Source organism: Mastacembelus armatus, chromosome 11, assembly GCF_900324485.2.
Source record: "Mastacembelus armatus chromosome 11, fMasArm1.2, whole genome shotgun sequence".
NCBI lineage: Eukaryota > Metazoa > Chordata > Actinopteri > Synbranchiformes > Mastacembelidae > Mastacembelus > Mastacembelus armatus.
The window spans coordinates 19808996-19830272 of record NC_046643.1 but is presented as its reverse complement, the minus strand read 5'-3'; the positions used below and the strand labels follow the sequence as shown (position 1 = coordinate 19830272).

At 44.3% G+C, this 21277-nt stretch overlaps 2 protein-coding genes and 1 long non-coding RNA gene across 4 annotated transcripts; 2 read left to right on the top strand and 1 right to left on the bottom strand.

The window, feature by feature from the left end:
• The first annotated feature begins 630 nt into the window (after positions 1-630).
• On the top strand, positions 631-9899 carry iffo1a (intermediate filament family orphan 1a). 2 transcript variants are annotated; one of them, XM_026301046.1, is made up of 10 exons: positions 631-724; positions 999-2106; positions 7512-7572; positions 7836-7931; positions 8226-8366; positions 8454-8632; positions 8714-8831; positions 9278-9367; positions 9496-9626; positions 9732-9899. In XM_026301046.1, the coding sequence occupies exons 2-10, from the start codon at positions 1139-1141 to the stop codon at positions 9877-9879; spliced, it is 1932 nt and encodes a 643-aa protein (XP_026156831.1). In that variant the 5' UTR covers positions 631-724; positions 999-1138; the 3' UTR covers positions 9880-9899. The 2 variants fall into 2 exon arrangements, with proteins under 2 accessions (XP_026156831.1, XP_026156830.1); XM_026301045.1 differs by having other exon boundaries at positions 9272-9367.
• Positions 9821-14536, bottom strand: LOC113126942 (uncharacterized). The gene is made up of 4 exons (XR_003295350.1): positions 14483-14536; positions 13484-13587; positions 11408-11450; positions 9821-9957 (listed from the first exon to the last, which is right to left on the bottom strand). It is a non-coding gene; the product is annotated as an uncharacterized LOC113126942 (long non-coding RNA).
• A 1043-nt stretch (positions 14537-15579) lies between these two features.
• Positions 15580-20665, top strand: LOC113126919 (vesicle-associated membrane protein 2-like). Its single transcript, XM_026301085.2, has 5 exons — positions 15580-15616; positions 16683-16812; positions 17087-17245; positions 19106-19157; positions 19483-20665. Coding segments are annotated over exons 1-5 (360 nt in total). The 5' UTR covers positions 15580-15614; the 3' UTR covers positions 19500-20665.
• The last annotated feature ends 612 nt before the right edge of the window (positions 20666-21277 follow it).

Here is a 21277-nt window from a genome sequence, read left to right as displayed (position 1 = left end):
GCTGTTCATGTTCAGGTTCTGGTCACACATGTGACACTGAGCTTGGTGCAAAATAAAAAGTCATATCTACATTCAGTTGCAGCATCAGGGCCTTTGAGATGCATCTGCCATGTTCCCTGGGGCAGTTTGGCCTGTGTCCAGTTCTAGTAGAACCAGTATGTTGCATATTATTTATGGTGAGGCTGCTGTTCTTTACTTTTGGAGTCTGAACATTAGATGCATCTATGCATCCATCAGATGATGGTTCTGAGCCTAAATCCATTTTTATGAAAAGTAAATACATCAAAACCAGGTGGAAGCACAAACAGCTGTGGGGAAACTAGATATTTGTGTCATTTTAATGGCAGACAGGCCACAGGCCTTCAGACAGGTGGAACAGGTGGCTCCACATTACCTGTCTAATATGGTGGCTAATGTGGCACCTAAATCACAAGTGTTGGACAAACCCCATCCCAGGTAGGTTATCAGTGACAAGCTGTAATGTCTGTGTGTGAAAGATGAACACAAGAACTTTTGCTAATGTCACATATTTAGGCGATAAGTAGCTGCACCGCTGCTCTGGTTATTACGGTAGGTAACGCTGCCCCGTGCTCCTCCTTTCGCGTCCTTACGGTACCCTACAGCCGCAGTGTTGATTCCTGAGTGCTGCTGCTGCTCCTCACTGACCCGCAGCTTTCACTCGTTATTCGGCACCAAAGTCGGTGTTTCCTGCTCCCGTGGGCAGGTACGGTCCTTCTGTTCTCGTCCTCCGCAGCGCGTTATTCTAAGGCTGAGAATAAACGGCGTCATCACGGCGCGTTTTCATTGGCGTCTCCGCTGCGCTAAAGTTCACGGTGATTTTAATTCGCTGCAGCTGCGTGTTAATGTGTGAAGGACCCAGACCCTGAGCCAGGACTGATTTGTCCTAAGGTCCAACCTGCGGGTTTGTTGCTGCCGTTTCATGCGCATGAAGCATCTGTCTAAAAACGCATCATCTGCTTTTTTTTGTTGTTGTTTAGGCCGCGGCTCCTCTGCGCTGGTGATCATCAGGTGAAATCAGGAGGAGGTCTCAACAAGAAGCTTCCGATTCTGGTTCTGTGCAATAACCGGGTCTGAAACAGAATTACCTGCTGAGTTGACTTTAGAGAAGCTTGGGTTCATGCCGGATTTCGAGCACTTCAGATTTTCCTATTCGAGCATGAATCCGGTCCTGGGGGAGAATGGCTTCCTGGCACCACCACAGCAGCAGCACCAGCAGATCACGGGCCAAACGGACCCCGCGATCCCAGATCCTGGCTACTTCCTGGGAGACCACGGTGGGTTCGGACCGGATGGATTTTCCGGGCTGGACCTGGGCATCCTCCCACCGTCCGGTTTCAACTACCTGCACCTGACCAATCCCCTGCACCGGGTGCCCCCAATGGCCACAGCGCTGCGCAACGACCTGGGTTCCAACATCAGCGTCCTGAAGACCCTGAACCTGCGGTTCCGCTGCTTCTTGGCTAAAGTGCATGAGCTGGAGCGCAGGAACAAGTTGCTGGAGAAGCAGCTGGAGCAGGCTTTGGAGGAGAAGAACGCAGGGGACGGACAACAAAAACCACTGACCAAAGACATTGGTGTCCAGACAGGTTTTATTGGGCCTATTCCAGGCAGGCCGGGCCTCCTCCCGCTCCACAACGCCAACAACGCGGCCTACCTGCCCGGTGGTCTCCTCTCTCCAACCCTGAATCCTCCGTCTGTCTTTGACAACAAGTACCTGCTGGGGAACAACCTTAACCCCATCACCGACTCAAACTCCAACCTCACCACATCCGGTTTCTCCATCAGCCCGGCTCTGAGCCCCAGTGACCCCTATAAAACCATCACCAACATCAACGAGAGATACGCCACTGAAACTGGGTCTAACACCCTTCCACCTCCGCCGCGATTCCTCCCAGGGACGATCTGGTCTTTCAACCACACCTGCCGGTTTGGCCCCGGTAGGGAGTCATGCGTCACGGGACCCGGGGTCTCCTGGACTCACCCAGACGGTATCGGAGTCCAGATCGACACCATCACACCAGAGATCAGGGCTCTGTACAACGTGCTGGCCAAGGTGAAGAGGGAAAGGGACGAGTACAAGAGAAGGTGAGAGCTGGTGACGCAGGTTTCAGGTTTTGTGACGGTCCACGGTGAAATCCAGGCTCCTGCAGACATTCAGGCCTTTTGCGGTTCGTCACTGAGCCATAACAGGAAATGAAACAGTCATAGAAATTAATTGGCAGCTGTTGTTAGAATTGAGTCTTTTTTCAAACTGTGGAGCCAAAACATGTGGATCGAACTTTACAAATATCAGGATCTATCAGCTTCTTTGCTATAGACTCATTATTATTATCATCATTAATATTATTATGATCATAATTATTATTATCATCATCATTATTATTATGATCATCATTATTATTATCATTGTTATTATATAGAGATGATCTCAGGCTGTGGGAAGTTATAGCATCTAGAGCTGTTTTCTGAAAAGAATTGGTAGATGAAGTGAAACTTGTTTTTCTTTAGGTCAGACATCAACTTTTCATATATGCAAAACAAAAACTCTGACAGACACATTTTATTATTTGAAATGATCAGTTAAATCAACATTTTGTAAAATTATAAAACAGATATTTTAATTAAGCTGCTCCACTCAAAATGATTATCTGATATATATATATTATATATGATTAAACAGTCATATATTCCTTCTTTTTATTTTAGCGTGTTCCATGTCAAAACAGATGCAACAGAATCTCCCTCAGGAAAAAGCGATAAATAATATTATTTATTATTATAAGCAATAAATTTTATGATGAACGTTGTCTGAAGGTCGTGATGGTGTCGATGGTCTGATGCCCCAAAGACTTTAAAAGGCCTTTTTGGTTCCACGTCAAACTGGGACTGAGACAAATATTAGACATTTCTGGACGTTTATGTTGCTGAGCTAATGTCCCAGTGCAGCACTGCTCCGCTGCTCCACTGTGTCTTTTAACACTGAGGCTTTTATTTATCGACCTGTCTGAAAAGCTGAAGTGTGACAGCTGAGTGATCGGATGCTCAGGATTTGTCACTTTGTGCTGAGGTAGTTCTCCCTTTAGTGTGTGTGTGTGTGTGTGTGTGTGTGTGTGTGTGTGTGTGTGTGTGTGTGTGTGTGTGTGTGTGTGTGTGTGTGTGTGTGTGTGTGTGTGTCGATGAGCAGAACTGCTTTATGGGATATTTTCTAATCTGGAGGTGCGTTCAATTAGATTAAATGTGTTGATATGAGTAGTTCTTCACCTATCTATGTAATAAACGTGTGTGTGTCGAGCGCTGAAACAAATATGATCAACTCAGAACAAGATTCATCGTCAGATGTTGGTCGAGCCTTTTGTGAGCGTCGTCCTGTGGTTCAGCAGGATCTTAGATGACGGTGTGTAATCGGCATGAACGTGAAATGAGTGCGGGGTTTCTGTGTGTCCCTGCTCTGTGCGTCAGGATGCCGCTGCAGACAAACCTTCAGCCGCATCGATTTCAGAAGCAACGAGATGTTTTACTGCAAATTCCAGTCAAACCTGTGTGTTGTTCAGGAGCCGCTGGTTCGATTTCCAGTAAAGTTTTCCCCTCTCTCCACTTTTCCTTTATATCAGACTGGTTTTTTTTTAAACCTGAGCTCTAACCGTGGGCTGGACTTTACCCTGACTGGGTGTTTCAGGTCGCTGCTTCCAGTGAGATCCTGTGGTGGGACTTTAACAGGCATTTCTGTACTGATCAGTCAGGGTTGCATCTTTCTACCCAAAGGTTTGTTTTAGCTGCAGGAGCCTCCATCGTCTGTCCCGACGTCGCTGAAAGGTTTTGAATCTCGCTCTTAGTTTTTTTCCCTGCAGACTGAATTTCCACCTCTCTCTTCTATAAACGTCTTGTCTGGAACATGCACTGAGGTTTGAAACACAGACTGACGTCTAATGTTCATGTTGGACAAACTGGATTATCCCCAAAACAATCATTCCCTGTAGTCCCTGCACATATGAAATGTTCTAAATACATAAATGTTCTAAATATATGAATGTTCTAAATACATAAATGTTCTAAATATATGAATGTTCTAAATACATAAATGTTCTAAATATATGAATGTTCTAAATACATAAATGTTCTAAATATATGAATGTTCTAAATACATAAATGTTCTAAATATATGAATGTTCTAAATACATAAATGTTCTAAATATATGAATGTTCTAAATACATAAATGTTCTAAATATATGAATGTTCTAAATACAACCCCCTGCAGCAAATAGACAATTAACTTCGACCTGTTAAAGCAGCGACTCCACTGAATAGGGATAGGGACTAGCTTCTACAGTGAAAAACTAGTTCAGTAATCCCCGAACCAGGACTGTTAGATCCTCACAGTCCGTGAACAGTGTGAGTCTGTGGGTAGATGCTGTCTGTGGCTGCACAGCCTAAAAATATCTCAGGTGTGTTTTACAGGTAGATGGTACTAATGTGTCTGGATTTGCTTCTTCTCACTTCACAAATCAACAAAATGCATCATCTGTTTCATGGAAGCTGAGCAGTTACTGGGTGTTTCATTCCCAGAGGACTTTTGAAAAGCTGTTTGTGGGGCGTTGTAGTCTGCATGTAGGTCTGGAGTCCTGTGACAAAGACCTGACTACAGACATCTCAGTGTTCATCTATAGGTGCCCTGAGCTGACTGTGTGTTAATTTACTGTGGGAAAAAGACTTGACAGACTGTTTTCCAGTAAAGTTAAAGGAGCAGCACTTTGTTTTGCTGTGACTGTAAATGTTTGGCCGCCTGCTTGTCTGCAGGGAGGAACCGCCTGGGGAGAAGTTGTTGCTGTTGTCTCCCATGATCCCCTCCTTTCTTTCTTCCCTACTCTAATCCTCGTTTCCCATCTTCCTCCTGCTTCTCCTCCTGCTGGGGTTTGTCCTGGTAACTGCAATGCAGCACAGGCCTGTGACTGCCAACAGTGATGTCACCCAGTCCTCTCCCTGTCTCCCCTCTTCACTCACCCTCTGCCTCCCCCTCTGTTCTCTCTCTCTCTCTGTTTCTGTGCCCTCTCCGTTCTTTGTTTCTCTCTGGTGTCGTCCTAAATCTCTTTACTTTCCCCTCCGTCTCTTCTTCTGTTAGACCGTTTGCTGCTGACTCCTCATCCATGGCTGCCTGCACACACCTGGTTTTCCTCCTCTCTGTCTGGTGTGGGCGTCTGCAGCGTCAGACAGGCGGCGCCACCATCATCATCCTCACCATCCTCATTCCCAAACCACAGAACTGCAGCATCCTTTTCACTCTGTTTCCTCTTGTCTTCCTTTGATTCAGCCTCGTTCAATGAGTCTGTGTTGTTGCATGTGGTCAAACTGCAGCATCATCTGGGGCCTGGCTCACCGTTTGTGTTACAGTTCACCCTAAGGTGCTGGCTGGGGTTGAGGTCACCACTTTGGGAGAAGCATTTTTTTTTATAGCTCCGACTTTGTGCATGTGGCCATTGTCCTGTTGAAACAGCACCAGGACGCTTCCATTGCTCTGAGGGCTGGATCTAACAGGACCTGCTGCTGGTTCTACACACAGTTTGTGGTTCTAGTGCATCATGTGCAGTTTCAATCACAGCTGAGGGTTTTACATGAGATCGTTGGCTTTTCTGGCTTAAAGCTCCAGTAGCACTTGAAGTATGAAGAACATCTTCATGGTGGTCCAACATGTGGCTTTCATCTGGGTCATTCAGGCCGCGTGTTGGACCACACTGGTCTCACAGCTTTATTGATCTTCATACAACAGATTTAACCTTTTCAGATATTTATTTAGCCAAAGTTAGTCCTTTGTTGTCAGCGAGCTGGAAGTTAAAGGAGCATTTCAGTGATTTTGCTGCAGGAATGTAGATGAGAGATTGATGCCACTCTCATGTTTGTAATTCTCTTATTTTCTAAACAGCTAAACTTATATTTAAGGTCTGGTGACTTCAACTACATGGTTTGGATTAGAAAAGACACAAAACACGTTTAAAGGATCAGCACGTGTGTGTGTGTGTGTGGTCTGTATTCAGTTGTGTTAGACTGTTGTTTCTGCAGGCAGCACATTTTAACTTCACACCAGCCTCTAATTTGCTAACGCCGCAGGTCACGAGAGCAGCAGCTTGGTCTCAGACTAATGTCAGGAGAAATCTAACAGTGAAACCTGGTGGCTGCTGTAGTTATGCTGCATTTTAACAAGCTCTTGCTTCATGCAGACGTCAGGACGTTATTAGTTCAACAGATAAAGCAGCTAACATGTCACCAGCAGCCCGACTGCAGAGCCACGTGTGGAGACTGACAACGACGTTAGTGCTGTCTCATAACGTCTGTCTGGCTCTGGTCCCTGCAGCTGATACCACACCAGTCCAGGGCCCTGATGTCTCGGCCAAGTGCAGCTTCCTGAGAGGCGTCAGTGTAAAAAAAAAAAAGGCAGGGCAGCTTTTAGTGGATGTGGTGAAAGTTCTGTGAACAGCTACACAGGAAAACTAGTGGGTCACAACCTTTAAAGGTCTGGCCTCTGTGCTTAGCTGGACTTTGTCGGCCTGAGTTCAACCGTTAGCAGGAAGCCGTGCTAACACTGTTATTATGTGCATTACCTGAATGCACAGTTACACCTGAGACTATCAGGACTTTGGTTGGTAGTTTCTCATCCATCCATCACTTGCTTTCATTTGGTTTTTAGTTCCTCAGTAATCTCTGAGCTCGTGTTGTCTTTTAGAGGTACTGAAGTCTTAAAGGTAGCCGTGTATAATCAGATATATTCAGGTACCGTCACTGGAGCAGGATGTTATTTTCCTATCCATCCATTCTCCATGGAGATGTATCACAGGTGAGGAAAATCCCCAAACATCAGAGAAATGATAGTTTCATGTTATTGTCGTGAGGGTTTATTTCTGTCTTCTCTCCTGCTCTACATGCTCCGATGGTTTCTCGTTATGTAACGTGCTGAGTTTCACTGGTAGTGACAGGAGGAGACTCGCTTCTGCAGCTTGTAGGTCGGCCAGCGACTGTGGTGGGTTTTGACTTAAGCCAGGAGGATCAGGATGCTGGAATAATCACAGGCTAAAACCTTTCACCCGTCTCATCCCTGCAAAGATAAAGTCATGTTCACACGTTAAAGAGAATAACGGTTGATCTACTAGTTAACTTGGTAAAGCTTTAAAAACTCTCTCTGAGGAGCGAACGTCTCTGACTTCAGTAATGAGGAGCAGGTGCGAGGACTTCCTAAACCCCGTTTCCTGTGGTCTAATGTTTACGAGCTCTTAGACGTTAATGTGTTGGCAGCTCAGACACCAGGGCCTGGTATGATGCTGATATCGGCCATCGAGCCTTTTAAAACATAAATGAGAGTGATAGTGCAATAATGAATCGACTGTGGTAGGAGTCTACACACGTCTTCATCATGTAGTGCAGCCAGTCTGGGGTAGACACGTATATGTAAACGGTTGCCTGGTGCAGTTCTTCATTATTGCCATGTTTGTTTGTTTGTCTCCAGATGGGAGGAGGAGTACATGGCCAGAATGGACCTGCAGGAGAGGGTGGCAGAACTGGAGGAGGTGAAGTACTATTGCTAACACACACACACATACACACACACACACGGTCTAACACCTCAATGAATGACACCAAAACAGGACCAATCAGTTCCAGCTGCTCCTCTCTAACCTAAACCAGCTGTTCACCCCCCCCCAGGATTGTCTGCAGGTTGAAAATGAATCTCAGACTTTCTGATCACGACTCCACACCTGCATCAATTTGCAGACATAGCTCACTATGTGTGTGTGTGTGTGTGTGTGCTTTGTTTTTTTTTTTTTTGCAGGACCTGCAGGAGAGTGAGGTGTGTCAGGATGAGCTGGCTCTTCGGGTGAAGCAGCTCAAAGCGGAGCTCGTTCTCTTCAAGGGACTCGTCAGCAACGTAAGTCTGTTTTCTGCTCTAGTCAACTGTTCTCTCGTCACCAAGCATGAGACATGATGGGTGTTCTGATGGTTTGCATTCTCCCCACTGTTCTTTATCTGCACCTTAAGGTTTCACACATTTAAATGTCTGGATGTTCCATCATTTAAACACTGAGCACAAGATGATCAGTGGATGTTTACTGACTGTTTGTTTATGGTTTCCTTCATAACTTGACCAGAGTCTGCAGCCTTAGGGAACAGCTGCTACAGTTTCTCATAGGACTGAGTTCTCCTCTGTGTGTCTCTCCATCAGAACCTGTCAGACCTGGACAGTAAGATCCAGGAGAAGGCCATGAAGGTGGACATGGATATTTGCCGCCGTATCGACATCACCGCCCGTCTCTGTGACGTGGCCCAGCAGAGGAACTGTGAGGACATGATCAACATCTTCCAGGTACGTGTGACATGATAAACATCCTCCACGAATCCTGATCCTGCAGTTTAAACAAACCTGTCTCTCATCGCTCCCCCTCCCCTGCAGGTGGCCACGCCCCCCTCCACTCTGAACCGCCGGACTAGGAAACAGAGCGGACAATCATCAAAGGATGGGGACGAACTGAGCATGTCCGAGAGCGAGGGAGGCGGGGCCAGGGACGAAGAGTCATGCAGCACGTCGGCCAGTCAGCTCAATGAGCAGATGCAGAAGATGCTGAATCAGCTGTAGGTGTTTCTCCGTTCTGTGGTTTCTGACATGAAACCGTCCTGCAGGTGACGTGTCTGACGTGTGTCTGTGTTGTCCAGAAGGGAGAGTGAGTTTGAGGACGACTGCGACAGTCTGGCCTGGGAGGAAACCGAAGAAACTCTTCTGCTGTGGGAAGATTTTCCTGGATGCTCACTGGGAGTGGAAACACAGGGAGAGGTACACACACACACACACACTCACTCATATAGGGTGAGGATGGTGTGGGGCTGTGACTTAAAATTATTTTTATTCATCTGTAAATGTTTAAATAATAGTTTCATCTTGTCAACTTGTCATTTCTGACTTTTAACCTAGAGAGAGCATTGGAAATACTGATCAATCATTAGTTGATTGAGTAAATTAGCTTTATTTAGGTGCATTTGATAAATAAATATACAGTTAATATAATTATTGCAGTTATTTCTGAAGTTCCCCTGTTTTCTGGTATTTGGCGTGCACAGACCACATCATCCTACCAGGTATTTTGACTCTTATTACTAACACAGGGTTAATGAGTTTGGTAGATGTAATGTTTATGTGAACTCCCAGAAAAATATCATCATCCAAGTTTTTTAAAGTGTTTTAAGTGTTTGTGTGACTGTGTTTCTGTCACTCAGCTACAGGAGGAGTCTATAGAGAAAGTGATAAAAGACACAGAGTCTCTGTTCAAATCCAGAGAGAAGGAATACCAGGACACCATTGACCAGATAGAGGTGAGATAGTTTATTACACGATGTTCACAGTCACAAAAGTCCTTCCCTTGAGATATTTTACAGCAGCTACATCTGGAACCGGATCACCTTGAAGTAAAATTCATGGATTTGTGTTTGTGTTCTGTCAGCTGGAACTGGCCACAGCAAAAAGCGACATGAACCGTCACCTGCACGAGTACATGGAGATGTGCTCGATGAAACGAGGGCTGGACGTTCAGATGGAGACCTGCAGGAGACTCATCACGCAGAGCGGAGACAGGTAACATGGTAACGAGGAGAGGAGATAGGGAGTGGAGTAGACAATAGAAGAGAAAACGTCGTCTTACATGTTTGCAGCAGCATCAATCTACCTCTCTACTCACAGGAAGTCCACCTCCCTCGTCACGCTGATGGTGGACGACAGCGACGATAAGGACAGGAAGAAGCCGCCGCTACCCGCTGAGTGCGAGAGCGTCGATTCCTGCTGCGGCACAAACGCTGCCGTCCCTCCTGTGACCTGGAGGAAACCCTAACACACACTGCTGCTGCTGCTCTTCTCCAACAATAGAAAGCCACACTGTCTGTTTGTTGCTTCGCAGAAAGCAGCCGATCTGCAGGATTAGAGCAAAACAGTGGATTTATCCGTTTCAGGCAGAAAGAAACTTACGGCAACATCCTTAGTAAACTTTAAACTGCTGCATTTATAAGTCAAGTTCCTCCTTTGTGTCAACGCTGCCCTCCTGTGGTTACTGGTTGTTACTACAGCTGGGTGTAAAATAGGACCCTGCCTGCAGGTTCAGGTCTGAGGCACAAACAAATACTTTGCACATGATGAACTGTTCAGAGGAATCAGATTAACAGTTCAATAATTTATTTTCACTTTATATTTGTTCTCTGTGTTTGTAGTTTAGATTTATGCCATGTGCAAGAGACTGGGACTATTCTGTAGTTACAGTCATTAGGTTATTAATATATCTCCAACACTATCACAGCCCAACCAGCCTTAAACACACACTGATGGCAAACAGAAGAACGACAGCTAACTTCTCTACTTCTACCTCTTGTGCTTCATTAAAAACAACCTCAGTCTAAAGCGGCGAAACGAAGTCAATCTGCTAAATTTGCCTGTTTGCAAAGTTACACTTACTTTAAATTAAAACTGAAGTAATATTTGTCATATACGTTTAAAATCTATATTTTATGGTTCTAAGGCTGATGCTATTTTATTATTATATTTTATTAACTATCAGAGACAAAGAGTCTAATGACCAAATAAACTTTGTTAGTAAATTTTGAAGTAAATGCTCATTGATCAAATAAATCCTTTCAGTTCTTTGCAGATTAACTTCTAATTTGTTTAAGGAATTTAAAGAAGGCGTCTCTTTTCTGTTTGCCATCAATCAAAACCAGTGTCCGGGTCAGGACCTGCTGGTGGAAATGGATGAAACGAAACCTCAGTAAAAACATATTCAAACTAACCCCTGGCCTCAAAGATGTACAGTTTGTAAAGACCTGTTCCTGTATGTAATGTACATAAACATAGAACGTTAACTGATGCTGCTGCAGGCTTCGTGTACATTTAGCTCAGGACAGTGCAGCTTCACATTTTATCGACAACACTGTTCAGTTTAGCTTCGCTGTTAACTAGTGAGGGCACAGCAGGAAAAATAACATTAGCCTTGTTTTAATTTGCACTTTGAAACATGTATGTAGATTAAATGGGGAATGAAGCCATTTAGCAGGAAACGTCTGTAGCCAGAATCAGTAAAATCATCGTTTTCAATATGTTTGTGCCAGATTTCAGACTTTGTTGACCTGCTGCAGTGAAACTTTTAGTCTCTGGTTCAAACATTGTCACATCTTTGATTAAATTAGTGTCTGCTTATACAATAACCTGCCACAGAAACCAGGTCCATTAAAGGAACACTTGCTGTTTTAGTCTGGAGTTTTCTCCTCTGAGCACGTTTCCACTGCTCAGACGAAGAGTCCAACTGTTCCTTTAATGAGAAACAAAGCAACTGCGACTGTACGATACAGTTTGAACAGACGAGCATCACTCACCTCCTCATGAAACTGTACAGATCTGTATTATCTGACTGTGAACCTGTGGACGGAGCAGAAATAAACAAGAGTCAGAGGAAAGAAACGATCTCAAGGCGTCATGAAACAGAAACGCGACCGAGTGTGTCTCAGATAGTTAATAGAAGATGGAACGTTTTGATTCTCTGTATCAACTAAACACAGTGAGACTGTTGTTGTTTTCCTGAGGCCTTTGACTCGTCTGGTTTCCAGAGCAGAGCTGTATGTTTGACTGACGCTAAATCAATAAACGACACTGAAACAGCCTGTGAGTTGGTTCTAACTGTTCCAGGTCTGTGCTGCAACATTTTCCTACAGAGCATTTGAGGATAAAAACAAAACTGCTGTCATGAGCAAACATTTTTTAACCCTTTCATGCATGAGTCAGATTCATTTCCTGTGTTTTTATTGCTCTTTGGGCTTGAACCTAAAAAACACACCTTATTAAAACTATGAAATGATATTTAAAAATTTTGTTACTTATGTGTTTATATATTTGAACGAATCCTAACATTATTCAGTGCAAACCAAAATCCCTCCTATTGCTAAGCTACTGAGGGTTTGTCTTACAATACTGGGTGACACCCCAGGGTCCACTGTAGTGGGTGACACCCCAGGGTCCACTGTAGTGGGTGACATGCAGCTACACAATCTCACACTGCTTTAAACAGCTGTACATGAAAGGGTTAAGTACGTCCTTCACAGTCTTAGTACTACAAAAGTACTGCAGAAACAGCTTTTGTAGTACTCTAACCAAGTCCTTAGGTTAAATACAAGTAACTCATACTTTTTCTTTTACATTACTGCATTAAATACTACTACATGACTTTGACATTACTTCTACTCCAGTCCTGCTGCAGCTGTTACTTCACATCTCAGACATTTTGCCTCCAACAGTCAAGACACAATAAACAAAAAGAAAACATCTGTCTCATCTGTCCTGTCCCATTAATCAGTCACCACATGACCCCCAGGTTGAGAACCACTGGACCACACTGTGCATATTAACTTAATTAAACTGGCTCCAACTGTAAAAACCTGTTTATACATAAATCATCACAGAGGGGACATTGAGTACTTTTACTTTTGATTCTATGAGTACATGTTGATGTACTAACCCTCTACCTTTAGTCTTTAATGCAGGAATATGACATTTTGGTGTCAGTATTTCTTTCACATCTTATTATACTACTGGGTACTTTAGTCCTGTGGTTCCCAGTCTACTACTATACTATTTTTATGTACTGGTGGGTACTTTCATCATATTTCATAAATTCATTAATGCTTTGTTTGTAACATTTTCAATTAAACGCAGTGAAGTACAAAGTACAATATTTACTTCTGATTTGCAGTGGCAGAAAATGCAAATACTGAAGTACAAGTATCTCAGAGAATTTACTTGAGCACAAAATTGACTTGAATCTATTTTCCACTTTGATGATGATGATGATGATGATGATTATTATTATTATTATTATATGCAGTACCCAGGGTTTCCCAAACTGGGGGTCATGACCCTGCATGGATCCACAAGATAAACCTGAGAGGACAAATCCTGTTCTATCCTCAAAACTGAACCAATGAAATAAATCATCATTTATTTACTGCTTCCAGGTAATTTTAACACTCTGAAAACACTGTAACTCAGTACATTTACTGCATTGTACTACGAAGATGAAGAGCTTGTACTTGAGTATTTTCACTTTGTGCATGTTTACACACGTCAGAGAGAAATCTTGTACTTTTACTAGTTACTGCACATGTGACAGTTTCTGACTCACAAATTTGTTGCTGTTAAATTTAATATTTTCTGATAAACTAAACAATGAATTTAGTTAAATAACCTGCCGTGTTAGAAACGTGACAACACTGTTCTTGTTAAAATGAGTACAATTACTGCAGTAAATGTAACTAGGATTAATCCAACAACAACATACTAACAGGGAGCATAGAAAGTACTTTTACTTTTGATACTTTAATTATGCTGATAATACTTTTGTTCTTTGGACTCCAAGACTTTTAGTGGAGTAATTTTTACAATGTGGTACTTTTACTTACATTAATGGATCTGAGTACTTCTCTCACCACTGGGAACACAGACTGTTGTCCATTAACAGTACTCCTCATGAAGCTGTACACATCTGTATTATCTCACTGTGAACCTGTGGACGGAGCAGAAATAAACAAGAGTCAGAGGAAAGAAACGATCTCAAGACGTCATGAAACTGTACACATCAATATTTTTACTTTACTTTTGTAGTTTACTTATATCTATAAGTAAACGCAGCAGCATCACACAGTACGTCCTTCACAGTCTGAGTACTACAAAAGTACTGCAGAAACAGCTTTTGTAGTACTCTAACCAAGTCCTTAGGTTAAATACAAGTAGACATCTGTCTCATCTGTCCTGTCCCGTTAATCAGTCACCACATGACCCCCTGTAGGGGCCTGACCCCCAGGTTGAGAACCACTGGACTACACTGTGCATATTAACTTAAACTGGCTCCAACTGCGTTTGAAGGTTAAAAAGTAATTTCACAAAAAACACAGAAACAGCAGAAGAAGAAAGAGCGGCTGTGGGGAATCAGCCCCAAATACTGCACACTGAGGTAGTACCTCAAATACTGTACTACAACTCAGAGTTTTACTCTTATGTTTCCATTGTATGCTCATTTATACTACAGTACATTTACTCAGCAGCTTTGGTCTCTTCTACACAGAACTGGACTTTTCCATTTACTTCCATAAACACAGTACAAACAAACTGCAGTACAGTGTGGTACCTGCTGCCCATAAATATGCAGTAGTGCTTTTAGTAGTACTTCAATCACGCTACTTCATTTTCAGGTACTTTTCTCCAGATTACACTTCAAATGGAAGTACTTAAGTATTTAGTAGTACCTCTGCAGTACCCTCTAATACTCTTGGACAGTAGTCTGGACGGTTCTTTTGACTTTGAGTCGATTTTGCTCCAAAGAACCAGAAGGTTCCGGTACCAAACAAAGCTCATCAGAACAACAACAGAACCTTTCCAACAGGAAACAATGAAACACTCACCGAGAGACGCCGAGCTCGAAACAAATGACCCGACATGTTGGCGCCAAAAACCACACACTTCCGGAGCAGGAAGACGCACCTGCGTCTACGTCACAGACAGGTGTGGTTAGCGCGGATCACGTGACACGTTTACCAGACACATGGGCTCCAAAATGGCAGCACACGTTAATAACTCAATTCGACCTGCAATAAGAACAAAAGCTTCATTTGATTTTCAATAATTAACTTATTACTGTTATAATCTGTGACATGTGGAGTGAATAAATCCAGTGTCCTCACAGTTTGACTCTGGTAACGACCAACCTGCTGGTTATTTCACTGTCAGACAGGCCTCGTGCCGTCGATATACATCCATCCATCATCTATACCCACTTATTCCTTAACCAGGGTCCCAGGGATCAGCTGGAGCCTATCCCAGCTCTCTTTGGGTGAAAGGCAGGGGTCCACCCTGGACAGGTCCCCAGTCCATCACAGGGCCACATAGAGACAAACAACCTCACACACTCACACTCACTCCTATGGGCAATTTAGAGTCACCAATCAACCTGACATACATGTTTTTGGACTGTGGGAGGAAACCAGAGTACCTGGAGAAAACCCACACAAGCACAGGGAGAACATGCAGACTCCACACAGAAAGGCCCCTGATGGGTTTCAAACCAGGAACCTTCTTGATGTGAGGCAACAGTGGAAACCACTCATGCACCGTGGCACCCCATGCAGACTTTTATTATATTTCTACTGTTACTGCAGTATAGGAGTACATGAGTACTTCTTCTACCCCTGAAAATGACCCTGAGTCTTCAACAACCCCAGAATATCACATCTACAGTGACATACAACAGAAGAAGAAGCGATTAACACCTGCCATTGGAAGAGAAACTGATTAATTGATCATCAGAAATGTTAATGAGAGGGGCGGGGCGGAGATATATAACCTATATGTTTGTATAACTAAAAGAAAAACAGTCTAGATCATTCAGGGAATAAAATTCAAGTCACCCTTCATTTATATTCATGAGCTCTCTCTCTCTCTCTCTCCCCCTCCCTCCCCCTGTCTTTATATCTCTCCCCTCCCTCACCCTCCGTCTCTCTCTCAGACTCAGATTATCTCCATCATCGTGCCGCTGAGATGTGAGTACTTCATTTGTTATTTTTATTTTCAACCTCTAAAATCTCCTCAAATACCTGTTTCCTACTTTCCACCTGAAGCTCTGGTCGAACCAGCAGCGTCTGTCTGCAGATGTTGTGACATTTGTCGTGTAAAGTCCCGCTGCTTTAATTTGAGTCACCGCTTCATCCCGCAAAGATGAAACTTGCGCCTAGTCTGGAAATGTCTGTGCTGCAGATGTTGGACTCTGCAGAAACACAGGAGCATGACTCACCTACAAACTATCCATCATTACTGCGATCGGCTGAAACGCTGCTCCACATTATCAGCTACGGGACCTGGATCCAGGGGGAAAGACAAGACCCGCAGCGAGTCCGCAAACACAGTGACGGCTCAAAATGCCTCAAAACTACCAGGGCTCGGTTTTTAGACAAGCAGCATAGGATGGAGATTTGTTTAATTGTGATTATATGTGCGTGTGGGGGGTGTGATTATATGTGCGTGTGGGGGGTGTGATTATTGCGTGCGTGTGGGGGGTGTGATTATTGCGTGCGTGTTTATCCCCATCAGTCCAGTCCAGGCTCCTGAGTGAGGACACAGGCACTAAAGCTGCTGTGATCGTGTGTGTGGACGCTGCAGAATAAAGCAGCGGGCTCAACAGGAGCCAAACATGCAGACTTTGTCATTTTCTGCGGGGTTTTGTCATTTAATTTGTCTAAAATGCAGAGACTTTGATTAGATGGCTGGGGGCCAAGGCTGGCTGGGTTTTATGATCCAGACTTTGTGTTTTATACCGACAGCACAGAGGCAAAGGCAGCTCCTGTTCTTCTAAATCTCCATTGGTAAAGAAACATTATAGTTAGAAGTGAAATAAAAAGGTCTGCATTTAAAAGGTCACCTGAATAAAAGTAGCATTGGAATCATTTTTCATCCTTTTGTCTGTTTGCTTCTGTCTGGTCCCCACTGATACTGTTTTATCCTGCACAGACCAGATCAAACTCAGAGTGATGGACTCAATTCGTTTGGTCTTATTTCTGACGTTGCATCACTGCAACACTTCTCTGTCTCTGTCCCGCTCTCGGCCTGCAGGTCGACACCAGAACCGACAGGAACTCCAGGAGCTCCTGGGGCCCCGGAGGGCGAGGGGGGCCCTGCAGCTGGACCCCCCAACCTCACCAGCAACAGGCGACTGCAGCAGACACAGGCACAGGTGGACGAGGTGAGGACTCGGCCCTGAGGAGGAGGAGCTCAGCTCTGTCCCTAGTTTAGGTCTCTGGACAGAAAGACATAGGACATGAAGACAAATCAGTGACTGAGTAGAGAAGAAAAGACTAAACACACACACACACACACACACACACACACACACACACACACACACACACACACACACACACACACACACACACACACACGGGAATTCAGAGTGGTCATCAGCATGAGTTGGATCGGTCGTAGCTGTGGTGGTGCTGACGGGTGTTTGTGTCCCTCAGGTGGTGGACATCATGCGTGTGAATGTGGACAAAGTCCTGGAGAGAGACCAGAAGCTGTCGGAGCTGGACGATCGGGCCGACGCCCTGCAGGCCGGAGCCTCGCAGTTCGAGAGCAGCGCCGCCAAACTCAAGAACAAGTACTGGTGGAAAAACTGCAAGGTGGGCAGCTGATTTCAGATCAGATCAGAGTCAAAGCTGAGGTTTCCCTGATTATTCCAACACGTTTCAGCTAAAATCTCTCTCATTTTTACTGAATCAAGCCTCCACTTAAACCATCTGTCCATCACCCATAACATTTACGCTGGAACATCACAGGGGGCTGGGGCCAATCCCAGCATGCAGTGGGGCAGAGGCAGGGTCTATCACAGGGCTGACACACTCACACTCACATTCACCAACCAACCAAACCTGCATGTGTTTGGACTGTAGACATGAGGCCAACACACAGACTCCACACAGAAACACCAGGGTTCAAACCCAGAACCTTCTTGCTGTGAGGCGACACACTGCTGTGCCTCCCTTCTCCTTAAAACCATTCAGGAGTATTTTTTTTTTCTAACCTGGGAAACAGAATCATCAGACTGTGGGATGGAGCAGATGTTGGAGATTCCAGTAAGGTGTTTGTTTGACCAGTTACCTGCAGAGCCAGTTTAGACCTGTTAGCATTCAGAGTCGACATGATGCCGTGGATGGAACCACGTCCGTCTCCAGCTGTGCACAAGGTGGTCAGTCCGTCTGTGCACAGCACCTCAGGGAGTCTGTTGTTCCCCAGGACATGTTTTTAAATCCTGGGAAATCACAAAGCAGAGAAATCAAGCAGCTGCTGTAGAAGCTAAAACAAACAGGACTAACTGGGCCAGTTTCACCGAGACTGAAACACATGATGGTCCCATTTTACAAATTCATTCATTGTTACTGGTCTGGAGCAGGATTCAGTTGGACTCAGTCGGTCCTGGATTTTCCCATCAGCTGCCATTTTCATCTTTCGCATCCTTCTCCACATCACCCTCCCTCCATCCATCCATTTTTACCCCCACCTTCGACTGGACAGATGGGGCAGTTTCACACGAGCCAATCAGGAGCTGCCGTTCATCCTGAGGAGGAGGGGCAACTGTTTGAGTGACGGCGACCAGGAGGGAGGAGAGAAAAATCCCAATCTGGATTATAGTGACACTCGGGATTAAAGAGCCAGCTGTGATTTGTGACGTAACAGTACCTCCCCCCAGGACACAGTGTACTTCTATCTCTGTGAGGACCCTCGCTGACACCGGGCCTCCAACATGGACCCAACCCAACTGACACCGAGATCATGGTTTTTAAAGAATCAGTCATTTTCCTGGATTCATCTGCCTCGCTTCGGTTTGGACTGTCCTCGGAAATGTCCGTGGTCCAAAACACAACACACACACACACACACACACACACACACAACCAGCACAGCTCACAACTCATCCGCTAACATCTGGTTTTTCTATTTCTTCCCTTTCCTCGTGGTCCCCCACACACACACACACACACACACACACACACACACACACACACACACACACACACACACACACACACACACACACACACCATGTCGGCTCAATCTCTTTCTCGCTCTCTCTAACCCCCTGTTGTTGTTAATCTCTCTCGCCCTGCCCCCATCATTAGAGGTGATTCCCTGTCACCATGTGGATTTTTTTATGGGCTGTTTACACACACACACAAAAAACATCAGCTGTTTTGCCTTAATATGCTAAATATTATCCATCTATTCATCATCTACTCCACTTTTTCTGCACAGGGCAGCTTTAAAAAAAAGGTTGGAGCTTTTATTTTTTTCAGGTGTTTTCTCTGATGACAGTGCTGTTTTATAAAGAAGGCCCTGCTCACGCCTGTGTCACGCCTGTGTCACGCCTGTGTCACGCTGGGCGGCTGCTCAGAAACATTTAGAACAGCAAAAAGAACAAACCTCCAAACTTCTGATTCTCTGTTTATTCCTGGGCTGAAGTTTGATGTTTGTCTTTCTTCCAGATGATGATCATCATGGCAGTTATAGGTGTTATATGTGTTGGAGTCATCTTCTGTGAGTAACGTCCTCCCTCAATAAACTGCAACATTTTGAACTGGCAGTAATCGGACTTCACTTGTTAAAGAATAATTCACCTCAAAGCTAAAAAGCATTTTTAAAAATCGTGCTGAAAAATATATTTATCATATTATTGATGATCCAAAGACACTAATGAGTCTCAAATATTGAATTTCAACTGGGATAAAATGACACAATCGTCTGAGCCCTGGTTTTGTTTCATGTCAGTTTATGTAAATTAGTGATATTTCTGTTTTTTTTTTGTTTAGATTAATAAAATCACTAAAACCTTTTAATATGAATGTCTGTTCTCTGTCCTCAGTGTATTTCTTCTACTGAGCTGGCCTTCACAGATGGACTCACAGGTCGCCGGACTAGTCTGCACCGACATCACCGGGCCAACTCAGCCTCTTCTCCTGAGCTTCATCCTCCTCTTCCTCACAGATGCCTTCCTCAGATCCCTCCATGCATGGTCTGTAACGTGCTCCAGTGCCTCCTCTCCTCACTGCTCCCAGCAGGAAGCCCGTCTCTCCGGGCGGGTTTTTTACCGAGTCCAGCACCAGGTGCATGTGGTCTGTGAATGACAGATGGTACCGTTTACTGCATCTACACTGTTTACACTGTGGTTCATTTATCAGCTACAGAAGACTAGACTAAAACCGACTCTGTTCTTCCTGACTCACTGCTTGTTAGAAATACCAGCCTCCATGTAGCCGAGGGATTTAACCACAGATAAAAGTCTATTTTCTGCTGCAGGTTTATGACCCACTGATCCAGGTTGGTTGTCCAGGTGCAGCAGGCGTGTTTGTTTGGAATCAGAGGTTTAGACTGATCATTAACATGCGTGTCTCAGTTGTGTTATACCTGCACAGAACAACATGTTAATAACCACATTAAGGTGGCAGTTTGAAGCATGACATGCACTTGATAGTAACCAAGTGAATGTTTGCATGGTGGTTGAGGTCATCAGACTGGTTTGACATGAACTGACATACTGAATGTTTAGTTGCTTGTCTATAATGGAGGCAGGAGCTTTTAAATGTTTAGTGAATAAAACTTTAAAAAGATCTTTGTGACATGTTTAAAGTTTAAAATCTAAAATCTCTGAACGGTATTTCACACCTGGGCTAAATAGATTTCTGCTTTTGTTTCCCTCCTGTCAGGCTGTTTTGTACCTGTGGTGTATTTTTCATGAGGTCACCGCTGCTGACGTGTGTTCACTCTGAGCAGAGATTTGGGCTCCTGTTTAAACACAGCAGGACAAATGTCTGTCCGTCTGTCTGTCCGTCTGTCCTGTCCTCTTTGGTTATTGTAACAGTTGTGATGCAGCAACAGGCCCGTTCTTACCTCTATTGTCTCGTGAACCAACCCGACGTGTATCTCTGTGCTCCGGCCGTGGACTGAATGTGAAGCGTTTTCTCCGTGAAACCCTCCGACTGGTGGCGAGTGTGGGTTTTCCTCCATGACACTGTACATATTAAAAATCACTGATTGCTGAACCTGGGGGGAGACATGAGTGGATTCAAACAGCTGAGTGTTATTCCCACTGTGATCAGTGCTTATTCTGTACTGCTAATAAAGCAGGCGCTGTTGTTCTGATTATGGTCTGAGATTTCAAAATAAATTCATGTTTGCAACAGACATATAGTGTTTGTGGTCTGATTTGACCCTGGTGTCAGAAAAGAATCAAAGTGGTCCAATAAAAATAATGTAAAACTTATTGATGGTTAAATCACATATTCACTGGTGGGCTTAAAACAACAGAAGGTCACAGCTGCAGCTCAGTAAAGAACAAATCAAACCCCACCTTGTTTCTTGCAGTGATGACTCAGAGATGATTTTGCAGAAGAGACTGAGCAGATTTTCTGCGATGCAGCAGAAACCAGGTGTCACGTACAGAAAAGGGAAAAACTTTAGTTTTACCCTGATTCACTGGGACAAAACTGAAAACAGAAGTTTGTGAAATCCATTTCCAGTTTGTTAAAACATTTTAAAATGTGGAATCATGTTTGGCTTCTCACCTGTTAAGTCAATATGGGGAACTGGAGAGGAAAATCTTGCTTATTTAGACATCAACCAGTTACAGAGCAGCAGCTGAATGTTCCACTATCTGTGTC

Coding starts and splice junctions, on each gene's coding strand:
- iffo1a (XM_026301045.1), top strand. CDS start 1,139: ATGCCGGATTTCGAGCACTTCAGATTTTCCTATTCGAGCATGAATCCG. Junction 2,107..7,511: donor AGGGACGAGTACAAGAGAAG/GTGAGAGCTGGT, acceptor GTTTGTCTCCAG/ATGGGAGGAGGAGTACATGG. Junction 7,573..7,835: donor GGGTGGCAGAACTGGAGGAG/GTGAAGTACTAT, acceptor TTTTTTTTGCAG/GACCTGCAGGAGAGTGAGGT.
- LOC113126919 (XM_026301085.2), top strand. Junction 16,813..17,086: donor CACAGGCACAGGTGGACGAG/GTGAGGACTCGG, acceptor TGTGTCCCTCAG/GTGGTGGACATCATGCGTGT. Junction 17,246..19,105: donor ACTGGTGGAAAAACTGCAAG/GTGGGCAGCTGA, acceptor TCTTTCTTCCAG/ATGATGATCATCATGGCAGT.